The sequence below is a fragment of the Patella vulgata genome, chromosome 5, assembly GCF_932274485.2.
Source record: "Patella vulgata chromosome 5, xgPatVulg1.2, whole genome shotgun sequence".
NCBI lineage: Eukaryota > Metazoa > Mollusca > Gastropoda > Patellidae > Patella > Patella vulgata.
The window spans coordinates 6,425,982-6,440,142 of NC_065883.2; the positions used below are offsets into that span (position 1 = coordinate 6,425,982).

The 14,161-nt window shown below is 37.1% G+C and overlaps 1 protein-coding gene across 1 annotated transcript; it reads right to left on the reverse strand.

The window, feature by feature from the left end:
• Positions 1-840: 840 nt before the first annotated feature.
• Positions 841-3,216, reverse strand: LOC130012871 (ficolin-1-like). Its single transcript, XM_056100893.1, has 3 exons — positions 3,066-3,216; positions 2,766-2,918; positions 841-857 (listed from the first exon to the last, which is right to left on the reverse strand). Exons 1-3 carry the CDS (start codon positions 3,214-3,216, stop codon positions 841-843), a joined length of 321 nt encoding a protein of 106 aa, XP_055956868.1.
• Between the last annotated feature and the right edge of the window lie 10,945 nt (positions 3,217-14,161).

Below are 14,161 nucleotides of genomic sequence, written 5' to 3' on the forward strand. Positions count from 1 at the left end.
CTGTGTCTACAAAATCAACTGCAGTTGCCAACAAAGTTACATTGGAGAATCTAAAAGACCATTAGATATCCGACGGAAAGAACACATGCCAAAAGCCCCCACCAACCAATCTGCAGTTGCTGAACATCTGAATGACAACCCACGACACCGTGTCGATTGGACCAAAGTTAAAACGTTGGCTGTGAACCACCACAGCAAAAGAATCAGAAGAATACATGAGGCGATCAATATCAGAAGACATGAACCGAAACTGAATCGAGACCCAGGCGTCTATATCCCCAGAGCATATGACCGCATTATCAAATTGTAACACAGTCCCCCTAAGTAATTCCCCATGCAAAACCATATTTAACTACTGGCATTTTCCAATACCGAATTCATTGTATATTCCATACCCACAACCCTCACATTTTATAATCCTCTGTTATCAATATGTAAAATTTGTATGTTTCAATTATTTTCTATAATTTATTTAGCTATTCACAGTATTTTATGTTATGTAACTCAATTACAATATATCATACCTCTCATATTTATAATTATAAAAAGGTTTCATCATAGGGCATTCTGCTTAATTTATCCTTATTTATTTATATTTTATTCAACCCTTTAATATGTAGTCACCTTGTAAATACATATATGCAACTTATTACTTAACTTTAAAACATAACCGTAAATTTCTATATTTCTTAACTGTTATAATCAATGTAAACATTATGGTTTCGATATAATTCTATAAACCCCCAGTTTGATCTTCTTGTATATTTATTTAGTAATCTTAGTATATACTGGTTTCCGTTATGGTACACTGTGTATGGTTTCAATATTTGTTAATCTTGGTTAATCCCCTGTTTCATCTTTTAATTGTACAATAAGCCAATTCTAATATATACGATTATGCACCTTTGTTACATCAATAGCTTGTTATAGCTAATCATGCTCACTCACCTTGCATTCTATTGGATAGTTCGCACTGATGTTTGTATATTTATATTCATATCTTTCTCATTTTTTATCTTTTTGTGTATATGCTTGATAACGACTTGTGAAACCTTTTTGAAACGTCGCAGTGAAATAAACCATAGTAATTGTTATCCATAAAAGTGTGTTTTTGATAGTAGAGGATATTTGTCGTTTTAGAGTGAATAACATATTTTATTTCATCGAGAAGCAAGAAAACTTATATTTTTTTACGAATGCGTAGCATGAGTGAAGATATAAACGTTTTCTTGCTTAGAGATGATATGATTAACTGGCCGGTGCGGGAAACGTGGTTTCGAATCCCCGGTTGTGCGTGAAAGGAGTAGGGTCGCCAGTACAAACTCGTAGGTTTTCCCCGGGTCCTTCGATTTCCTCCCACTGATAAAGACCCCTACGCGCAAGCGAATTATTGAAATAAAATTGAACCATGTGTTAGTTCCGAATGACCTAGTTTGACTTTAAACCCTCTCTCTCTCTCTCTCTCTCTCTCTCTCTCCTTATTGCTTTTAAGTGCTTTTTGTATAACAATCTTTATAAACTTTGTGCGGCCGAAAATCAAAAAAGAGTTTTCCAGGTTTTGGTGAATATTCATAAATTTCTTGCGGAAGGAACCGGCGGTAAGATACGTGGCTCAGTGAGTAGGGCGCTGGCTGACTGACGAGGATTGATCCTGGTTGTGGCCTAGGACGTTTCTCGGGATCATCCGGTCTGGTTTCCCATTGTTAATTTAACTGAATCCCTTGATAAGAAAGGGCCCTTTAAAAGCCCCCTTAAGATATTTATTTTCTGTTAAGTGTATTGAACAATAGAGCAGATTACCATTCTCTAAAGTCGAACACTACGTTTTGTATTTCCCAAATTGCAGTTTCGAACTCAACACCCACCCATATTCTCCGCAAAACAATTATCCAAGGGCATCCAGTACAGAAGAGTGTACTAATCTAGAAAATGATCATCGTTTACAACGACATGGTCACATTTTACGCCGATTCTGGGTATTGTCTTAGAAAAAAATAATTTATTTCAATCCCGAATAACGAAAAACATTCTTTCTCGTTATTCAAAATTTGAATCCCGAATAACGAAACACGTTTTTTTTGTTATTCGTTATTCAAGCTCGAAAATCAGATTGGGCTGTCTTATGGTATAGATACTTCTAAAAGCTCAAATAGGAGCCACATTCTGTCTCCGAAAAACAAAGTGGATTGTTTTATGACATGGAAGTGAAATTGAAACCTTTGCTAATTGATATTAGAAATTAGTTTAAGCCACCTTGTAGCTGTCCGGGCACAACATCCCGTATATCACACTGCATAGCACACGTCCGTATTCATAAGCCTATTTTTATTCAGGATGTCCCAATGGGATTGGGGAATAGACTTAGCCTATGTAAAACCCCTCTCCCTAGTTGATTCAGAACAGTAGGACACTAAACCTCATAAACAATATGATCTGTTCCATCTTAAAATCAATATTTGTTTTACAAATCAGACATTTGTAAAATTTATTTTTGTTTAATTTAATTATATTTTAATATAAAGATAAAATTTATTTTAGTAAATAAAAGAAAATAATAAAGTGCTGTTTGGTCTTCCATATAGATATGTATCTTGTTGAATTATAAGCCTCCTTTTTCCAGAACAAAAGTACATCTGTGACACAAAACACAAATAAAAGTAAATCATATCTTTAGACCATTAACCAAATCTGAACTTGAACCGGGACAACATTCTGTAAATCGTAGGTCCAGAACACTTCATAATCGGTTGTTTTTAACGAATCACTGGGCTTCAATAGTTCTCCATTAGGATTGCAAGGTGCGCAGTCATTATACCACCACCCACTTCTCATGTCTAAAGCACAGTTTCTGCTGCTGTTGTCGTTGTCGTTATCGTAAGTGCTAAAATATTGATTCTTTACCGCCGTTAAACTATCTCCCAAAGTGTTGATGGAATGCGGGTGTGCAAAGTTAAATGTCATTTGATAATAGCTGGTCTCATTCTTCACGACGAATCCATCAAAATAGTGATGATATGACGTTGAGTTATCAAGCTTCATATAGAACACAGCAGTGTAATCCCTACTGTTGGTCAGGTAGTAGAGCTTGTCCAAACCCAACCAATGATCACTGGTCAGAGAACCAAAACCATCTTTGTATTCCTGCCATGTTCGGTTGAAATAGAAGGACGACGATTCGTGGTGCTGTAACAGAGTTCGACCCCCGCTGCTTTTCATCTCACAGTACACTTGAAATGATGTTGGTGATAGTACCGGTTGTACTGTGTAGATACCGTGGGTGGTGTACCCATGTGGCGAAGAAAATCCTTCCGCACAATCTGTAACAGAGAGTAGCATTTACAGTCAGAGAAAAGTTTAAAGGGGCATATTGAAGATTAGATAAAGAGCTGGCAGTTCTCACTATAATAGTTAAAGACTTGATAATGTAAAGGGGATGTGCTGAAAATTTCAGTCAAATTGCTTCACTCTAAATCGAGATATTAGCGATTGAATTTTAGGCATAGCCTCGATCATCTTTACTAAAGTCGGTACGATAACAAAATTAGTCTCGATTATCCATTTTTGGATTTAATCATCAATAAGCGTTGACCAGCAGATTGGATTTAAATCCAGCGAAAATACGACACAAATGATGGAATCGAGAGTTGATTAACGTCTTTTCATGTTAATAATGTCTAATTAATAATTTATATAGCATTTCAGGCCAAAAGAAAGAACTGCAACAGACAGATTTAGTTCTTGCATAATGTATGTTTAAGACCATATATGAAAACTTTATTACGACTGCGAGAAAATAATCCCTGCACATTTCATGCTGATTGTTGTTCATCTAAGGTTTATTCCTTCAAGTTGCAGGTCGATTAAAGCGTATTTCAGTTTGATCACTTCAAAGTGTAGGTTTATCAGAGTACGTATTGGGAACACGGCAATTCTATAAAATACACTACATCTTATATCCTTGCAATTAATTCTTTTTTTTTGCTCAGCTTTGGTTTATAGGTTGTGTTCAATATGCCCTACGCTTAGAAACCGCTGATATTTAAACACAATTCCGGACAAACCCAACACATGTGAAACATTTTGTGGTCTGCATCCACAAGGTAAACAGTAGTTATCTCCCTTCCACTGAAAAAAACACATTCTGGTCCAGCTGGCGTTTAAAATGTTGAATATATATGGTTACTGAAAACACAATGCTACATGGTGCTACACCCCATTATTGTGAATACCTGACAGAATAATTGAATTATATGCCCCTCCCCACCAAAACAAAAAACCCGAAAAACTTATTCGTGGAATGGCGAGACACTGACCATCATATTTGCCGTGTATTTTTGCAACTCATTTTAATATAATCGAAGTATTCTGTCAGTTTTTCATAATAATGAGGTAGTATGTGGTGTTATTTGGTAGTATTGGGTTAGTATTGGGTGGTATTGGGTGGTTTCGGGTAAATCATCATGTTCCAGTTATGGGCATTCATGTAACCGAACTATATAGTCCCAAAAAATATATATCAGGTGGCCCAGAACGATCGGGGAGCTACGGTGGCTAAGTGGGTAAGACGCTGGCTCGCTAGCCTGGTCGTTGCGTGTTCGATCCTTGCATTGGCCGAGAAAGTTCATCGGGATTTTCCGACGTTGTTTCCCCTTGTCAGTGGTGCCTGACAAGAACAGCTGTCTAGTCGTTCGGATAGGACAAAAAACCGAGGTCCTGTGTATACACTGGCGTGCACGTAAAAGATCACATAGTGCCGCTGCCCTGGCAAAATTTCCTTCATGGTGTCTTCACATTTCGTTTCATTTCCAGAATGGGCACATATTGACAATGTGTTTTATATAAACCGAGGTCGAGTCTGACGTGAGTTATCATTCTGGCAAAACAGAATTGGCATTCTTTTACGGTCCTGTGTTTTAGACCTTTATCATCAGATGGTGGGATGTGGTAGGCATTCAAAGCGTGAAATAATGATACAGACATGTGTGATATCACAATTAATGCTTTGCATCAATAAAATTGATTCACAGTGTGATCATGTTAATTCATTATAAAAGTTGACTTCAAGCGGGGTGTTAGAAATCTCTCTTTAAAAAGCTTAGTGTATATGTATACCTATGTAATTTAGAGACGATGATGACATCATGCATTGTCAACTGTCAAATTTTCTTAAGGTGAACCTGCAAAAATTCCTGGATCCGCCCATGCTTTAAATAATGTATTCGTTTTTGTGTGGGTCACCCAATATAAGGCACAATACAAACCTCGCATTAATCTCTCACAATATGTTCCAACATAACTGTTAACACACAAACAAAATGAAGTTACTATAGAGCCACCATTCTGACAAACCTGAAATTGAAAGAGACACAATAGTCTTCCCGGGTGAGAAATGGGGTTTAACGCCCACTTGATCAAAAACTAGTTTATTTCGGGACTAACATATGGTACAATGTTATTCCAATAATGTGCTTGTGCGTAAGGTCTTTGGCAGTGAGGGGAGGGGGTGGATGGCCGAATGGTTAGCAAGTGTATTATAATGTCTGTCATTGAGTCAACTGGCGTGGTTTCGATTCCTCGGTTGTACATGTAGGTGACAAGGAGTAGGATCGCCTGTACAACCTCGTGGGTTTTCTCCGGGTCCTCCGGTTTCCTCACACTGCTAAAGACCCCTACGCGCAAGCGAATTATTGAAATAAAATTGAACCATGTGCTGGGCCCGGAATGACCTAGTTTGTGTCGAGTGGACGTTAAACTCTCGCCCTCTGCCCCCCCCCTCTCTCTCTCTTTAGCAGTGAGAAGAAACCGGAGGACCCGGAGAAAACCCTCAAGGTCTGACACCGTCTTCTTGTTCTTCGGGAAACGCTTTCCAAAAAAGCCAAAGTTTCCGCCGATTCAAGTGCGATGAACACGAGACCTATCATACTTGTTCTTCGGACAACTGGCCCCCATACTTGATATGACGTCACAATTGTTCATCCAGTACGTTGGAACTTGTGTTTTTGGTATGTACTTTTAAAGAGACTATTACCGTTTAAATATTTCTTATAGGTCAAAAATCAACAAATCGCTTCCCTGAAAATCATGACAAAATCAGTTCTCCTAACCAATAATATTAAAGATACATTACGTAAGATTTAGATAAAGAGCTAATCGTTCTTGCTATAATAGTCCGGTAATGCAAAATCACTCAAATTAATTGATTCTGCACGAAGATATTAGCCTTTGGAGGTTTGACAAGATGTGTGCACTGATTGTAACCACAGTACTGGTTGTTTGAGGCTTAGTCTCGCTTCACCATTTCAAAATTAAATCATTAATCTACTTAAAATTGGACAATCCGATGGCATCGAGAGTTGATTAGGGTCTTACTTTGTTAGTAAATGTCTAACTAATAGTTTATGTAACATTTCAGGAATAAAGGAAGAACTGCAATAGGCAGATTTAGCTCTTGCATAATGTTTGTTTAATTCAACAACCCGTGTTTAATATCTAGATATCGATATATTCTCGACTCATTTTTTCTGGGACGTGTTGTTATTTTGTTTGATCGACTGATAATAAATCGAAGATGTTTTGGATCATTTACAAAACTAATATACGATAACTATTAATATCGAATTTCAGAATTAATATTTTATGACCTTCTCCATAATGAAATACAAGTTAAAGGAACTGGGGCAAAGGGGTCGTATTAAAGGACAATATAATTTTAACACAGAGATCATTGCTACGGGAGATGAGTAACAGGCACGTGAAGAAACGGGAAGTGACGCCAAACATGACAAACACGAGTTATACGTCTATATAACTGACTGAAGTAACGAGCGGTAACAGACAAACGATCGAATTTTATTTCACTGATAATTCAGATGAAGATGAAAAGTTGTTATATGAGACGATGAGAGGATATCTGACAGTTCAAAAAAAGAATTGGCTGTCAGTAGATAAAAGATAACGAACAAACTAGAAAAAGCCCGTGCATTACCATGTTTTTATTAAGAACAGAATGAATAAATACGGGGGAATGCACGGGTTTTTTCTATTTTTCTCGTGTCCCTTATCTAGTGACAGCCAATTCTATTTTTGAATTGTGAGATACCCTCTCACCGTCCCATATAACAACTTTTCAACTTCAACGGAATTATCAGTGAAATGAAATTCGATCGTTTGTCTGTTATCGCTCGTTACTTCAGTCTGTTATATAGAAAGACAACTCGTGTTTCTTCACGTGCTTGTTACGCATCTCCCGTAGCAATGTGTTAAAATTATATTTGGAATGTATTTAACCAGTTCTATCACATATGTAATAATGACTGACACCAATATTGTCATTTAAGAGATTGATGTGAAGGAGCCAATTTATTACAAATTGTATTAAACAAATCGAGATAAATCTTTTACTAATGGCAATAACTAAAAAGGATCGATCGTCATTTAAGGGATATTGAATCCATTTGTAACTGTGTTAATTGGACCTCTGAAACAATTATCTATCCACAAATGTTCTAGGGAACCAGTTGATTTTCGTAATTCGACTAGGGTCGTCTGTTAAACATACATTATGCAAGATCTAAATCTGCCTGCAATAGACAGATTTAGCTCTTGCATAATTGACACAATCTACGTCATTTTGGGAATAACATATGGTTCAATTCTATTTCAATAATCCGCGTGTCACGTACAAGTGGGGAATCAGAACTTCGCCATTTGACTCAATGACAGATCCCCTGTTTCAACGTGCACGCGTTAACCCCACGGTCACCCAAACCCTCAACTATAATACAAACAAAGTTTGTTGTGGATCTCACCAGTTATTGACACAAAATGATAGAAGTTGTTGATTTACGGATCGTATTCCTGTAGAACTTGTAATCCTGTAGTACTTAGCATTGATTGGCGTGACACAGCAGCATACATATATCGTAATAGTACATGCAGGAGGACCGCACCACACATAAGCAATTACATGAAACAAACTTACGGACACGAGAAGAACACTATACAGACATTGCAAACAATAAACATTAAACTCAAAATGAATAAACAATAAACATTTACTCAAAATGAAAACATTGTCTGCGCCAGACAGGGTAAGCTTACTCTTTCGGACACCTGTATCATGTATTTTGTACATTGTGAACAGTTCAATGGCTGATTACACTATTTTGCCGATACCATATTTAGGACTTTGAATCTTGTCCAATGGTTCGGTTTTATTAGGGTTTCACACTGCGTAGCTTGTGTGAAACACTATTGTTTTTGTTCGGATTATTATTATTATTTTTTTTTTCCATTTTGATCATATCTCAGAAACTACTTGTCGGATTGATCCAATTTCTTCGGTTTCACTGTGAAAGTGGGTGTGACAATGTGAAATGTCCGAAATCACCGAAGTGGTTAATTTTTAGAAATTTTGTCGTAACATTTACAATATTTCCCGGATTTTAACATTTGATACATTTTGACATAGGCAGAGACAAGGCACGTAGCTACTGTTCTTTAGATTGTTGATTTTCGATGAATCTTCGGAGATATTAGGCGCCAAATTTTGAAAATTTAAATTTTTACAAAAAACTTTTTTATTAATAAATATTTTTTGATGATATTTTATCCAGGGCTAAAGGGTCGTCTGGTTTGAGCGAAAATGTTAACAATTTTTGTCTAAATAATTTTCCTTGGCCGTTATTGGCTAATTCAGTTTTGCGCTCCTAGATTCATTAATGATCGTTCTATTTGTTTGAAACAAAGTTCATATGCTCCGTTTTCCAAAATGTCATTTTTTTGTTACCGATAAAGTTTCCTGTCGCACCGGAAGTGGCATAATTTCAACAAAAACTATAATTTTGACAGTTCGGTACCATTTTTTGAAAGCATATATTATTTTTTCAAAATTTGTTATTACCAAATCGATGCGCAATGCAAAGGCGCACAAAACATCGGACTCAGTTTTTTTAATTTCGATTTCTTTTTCGGGCTATTTCGATTAAAAGGTGAAAAAAGGTGTAAAATTAAGCTATTTACAACCCATTCAGCGTCTTAATATTTTAAAATATTTCTTCGTAACTTTCATAAACTCGTAGCAACAATCCATACAAAGAGAATGTATGTGAAAATTAGTTTGTAATATGAGCAGTTGCCGAGAAATGGGCAATTTTGCATGAGTGACTTTTTACGCTAGTTTGCCTGTAAAAGAGTCAATTATTATTGGATTTCCATAAAAGTGACACCATTTGATGCGTAATGTCAATATTAACTAGGTCAATCCAATTTAACATTTTCAATGTCGCCGGAAATGACGTAATTTGGGCAAAAACTGTATTTAGAGCCATTAAAATTTTGATATTTAATTCCAATCAACTAATAGAATGAACCCATACGATCATATAGATATCACAAAATGGTTTCTAACTTTTTCAGTTGCGGAGAAACAGACGATTTTCAACAGGTAACTTTTCAAGGTTTTTGGTCCATAAAAGTGTCAATTATTATTCGATTTTCATAAAACTTTCAGTATGTCATACCTAATGCCATTTATGATTTAGCCTTCAAAACAGATATTTTATTCAAATGAGTCTAATTTGTAATGTTTTTAAAATTATGATATTTGATTCCAATCAACAAATAGATTGAACCCATACGACCATAAAGATACCAAAAAATAGTTTCTAACTTGTACAGTTGCAGAGAAATAGACGATTTTCTATAAGTCCCTTTTCAAGGTTTTTGGTCTATAAAAGTGGCAATTATTATTCGATTTACATAAAATTTTCACCATGTGATGCCTTATGCCATTTCTGATTTCATAAAACTAATTTAACATTTTCACTATCACCGGAAGTAATGTAATTTTGTCAGTATCACTTACATGTAACAAATGTATACAATGAATTGATATTGCAGGATTTGGTTGATTCTGCGTCCATTTTATTTGATGTGTGCAATGTTTATATGGAAACCTGTTTAATGGTTTCATCGGTACCGGAAGTGACATATGTTCAAGGGTAACGGGGTACCGGTGAAACCCGTCATTACTGCGTCGCAGTTCTAGTTTTATTTTACTTTTATATCAGTTTTCTGGAATAAGACGTTAGAGAGAGAGGGGTTTAAAGTCCACTCGACACAAAGCAGGTCATTTCGGGACTAACATATGTTTCAATTTTGGACTTTAGCAGTGGGAGGAAACCGAAAGACCCGGAGAGAACCCACGAGGATGGACAGGCAACCCTACTCCTTGTCACGTTCAACCGAGACATTCGCCCCCCCCCCCCACACACACATACACGACGTTAAAGAACTATGGTAGTAGTCAAAATAAAAACAAATTAACAAAAAATTCGACTAAAACTCAGCAATGAATACAAGAAAGGCCCGATCGAAAAGATGCTATTGTTCTTGGCGGTGGTCGTCTGTTGAGTGGCGTTTAACATGATTTTTGCTATATTAGCCATGAAATATTGTTCTATGACCACAGGAAGCGCCGCCATATTGGATTTAATTATTTCTTCATATATTGTGATCGTTCAATAGTGACGCTAGCAGTCTTGTGAGCCCCCTTTGAACATCATCAGCACTGTTAATATACGAATTCCTGCAAGGAAATGAAATGAAACAACCTCCACCCCGACCCCCCTCTGTTCTCCCGACGAAAAATCCTACCAAGTTAAAAACATAATCCTTTGATATCTTTGGCCTACATCAAAGCTTTAACAGTAAAACGTGAACAGACAGATAACTATTAATCGTTTGGAATTGACTATAGTAATCCTTTAAGGAGCAATTTGAAAAAAGGTTTCCTCTAAGAATAGTATCTTGTTTTGTTTGTATTTCGTACGGACGCACGTTTACATTTCTCTAAACAGTTCCTGTAGACCAGTGGTTCTCAACCCGTTTTTGCCAACAACACACCTTAGAATACACGGCATAGATCCGTAGACAGAGACTAGTCATGGACGCATAGAATGACTCAAACTAAATACAGAAAAACAAAGTTGCCAGTTACCAGTAGACACCAGTGAATACTCATTTGGGATCACATGGTTTTTCTTATTTTCTTAGTGTGCTTTTCAAAATTTCGCGGCACACTTAGGAAGATCTCATGGCACACCCGTGGCACACTGGTTGAGAATCAATGCTGTAGACCATGCTGTGTTCATTTGTCAGCGATTGCATTCTCACAACGTTACCGAGTGTAAGTTCATTTAGATCGCATGCACTTTGTTATAATATTTCTTCCGCTTTTGCTCTTCTATCTGAGAAACTAGATTTTCAGGTTTCAGAAGATTTCTTGATATTGAAAGTAGTGTCTGGTTCTCCGGCTGAAACATCGCTATCTCGTAAAGATTTTCAACGGTTTCAGTTTTTAGAACATTTCTGATATTGGAAGTAGTGTCTGGTTCTCGCTATCTCGTAAAGAAAGGAAATGAAATGGGGTTTAATTTCCTACTGTTCTGTTACATCTGGGCTGATGAGGAAACACGCCATACAGTGTGCTATGAGGGACATTCTGCCATGACAGCGTCACTATGGCCTACTCTTACCCCGAATTCTAACCAAGGGATCTGTAACAATGTGTACACGGGAACTTTGTTATTCGTCCCATCCCAACGACTATACGGTGTCCCTTGCTGGGCCCTCGACCCTGCACCATTGACAAGGAGGAACCACGCCGGAAAATCCAGATGAAGTTTCTCGGCCAATACAGGGATCGAACACGGGAGGTCCAGGTTAGCGAGCCAACGTCCTACCCACTGAGCCACCCTGGCTCCGAATCTCATTCAGACAACATGCCTGCAGAAATTGTATTTCAATATTCCAATTAAGCCGAACAAACATCACTCAGACGTCTATTTCCTGGCCCTTAACAGTAGTAGAATAAAGTAATTAATATGTCCGGTGCACGGGGAATCACGACCTATCCGCACCGACGACATGTTCCTGAAGCAACGACTGTGAGTTTTACAACATCTGAACGTTGCTAGATTACTTCACAATTCACGAACTTATAGCTATCTTATCTGCAGACACGTGAACAGTAGCGTCCAATCAGAGGTTGTGACATAGCGACCTTCACGGAAACCTTGACATTGAACGAACCTTGAACTTTGCAACTCCATTATCACAGTTAGGCATCTTAGCTTGAAAGCGCGAGACTTGGTCTTCGCGGCGGAGTAAGAAAATGTTAATATGTTTTCATTTATGATACAGTAAAACAGAATTATACTTTTATACCATCGACATGCAAACGAGACGTCACCGGTGTCTGTGATTCTCCTAAAACGGCGAAAGGCGAACCCCAAAAAATAAGAATTATGCGACTTGATGATCGGGATTCCTTTATTATTGTGCTATAAACATAAGAACTACCGGGAAATACAAAGAAATACCACGTGCTGATAATACGAGAAGGCGTATATATTAAATACCATTTAAAGACATATCTTCTATTCACTTAATTCATTAAATATTCGCTCATATGTGTCCCCTTTGACAACCTTGGTAATAAAAGTGACGAGTGGTTGGATATCAACTTCATTGATTCAAAACCTCTCTGGCAAACCGCTAGCTGGGGATGAAGACTGGAAGGCACAAGATCACCGTTCACCGAATTCGGTTAAATGAACTAAATCTCTATTCTTTGGTAACTAGAAAATTGACACAAACAGCTTGCAATGCAGATAATAATGTAATATGAATATATTTAAACTGATTTACGTTCAATCATTAGTGTTATTATTGTAATTTCGTATCAGTTATGTTCGGCAAAATACGCGAAATATCCGAATTGGATGGCAGTCTTTGATGTCTGGTTATTCCAGTCCACACCAGTAGTATTCTCCTGTGAGATATGTTTAGCCTTGTTCATCAAGTAACTTAATTACAAATGGTGTTCGAAAGCATTCTGGCAAGTGATATTTGATATCAGAAGCCTATCTTTTCACGGTAAGATAACAACATCAATGTTGATTTAATTTGATCAATACGTCGTGTTTGCAATATCGAAGACTGTGAATGATATTGAATTAGCGACTTTCCTCCTTTAACAGACACAGAGGGATTTTGACTGTTTAAGGCTAAATAACCTATTCAGTTCCGCGTTGAAAGTGTTGAAATTTTGCGACAGACCCTTCTCTTTCCAATATTTTATGATTTTATCAGCCGAGTCGTCTGTAATCTTCTTCTATTACATTCTCCCGTATTTTGTCGAAAAGGCTTTTGAGAGATTGGTCCCAAAACTGGAATAGACTCCCATAATTTATTCACAGCAGCAATATATGTCCAATTTGAAAAAAAAGTCTTAGAACTTATTTGCTTAAAAGAGCATATTATGATTTATATTTATGTCATTTTATAACTGTGTCATCTTTTTTTTCCTTTTTTTATTTGCGACAAACACCCATTTTCAGTTCGACTTAATTGTGATCTTTCTAGCTTTAATTCAATCTTATTAAAATACAGATCTAAATTTCGTTTCGTTTGTTTTACTTTTGATGGCCTATACAGCATGGAGATCTGACCGGTTGTACTGGAAGGTCGCGTCAGGGGTCGTACGAGCGGCTTTTGACCTTGTGACGCCGGACATTGATTAATCAATCAGCATTGACGTTGCTAGTGGTTTACCCACAGTTCCGTGCGTCACTGGCTAAACCTTCACTTCAACAAGAACGCACGTTATATAACAACTCTTCCAGATCCTAGAGTAGTAAAGACAAGCAAAACAAAATTTTGAACTACAAAAAACGAAACGAAATAGGATCTGTGTTCTAATCAGATTGGCTTTAATTCAATTGATATATTACTTGTAACATTATTTTTTACTTCAGACACCCTTGTATGTTTTCATCACTTGTTTATTATAAAGCGCTTTTGAACACTCTTTTTGTAATGGCGCTATAGAAAATAATTATTAATAATACACCTTGCAATTGATAGCATTTCTTTCTTATGATTATTTTTGTCGATCTTGAGGGGGGTCACGTGGCTAAGTGGGTAAGACGCTGGCTCGCTAGCTTGAAGGTCGGGTGTTCGATCCCTGCATTTGCAGAGAAAGTGTAGGCGATAGTGCCGCTGCCCGTGCAAAATTTCCCTCATAGCACAATGTATGGCGTATGCCCGTCTTCATTAGCCCAGTATAGGAGCAGAACAGTAGGACGTTAAACCCCAT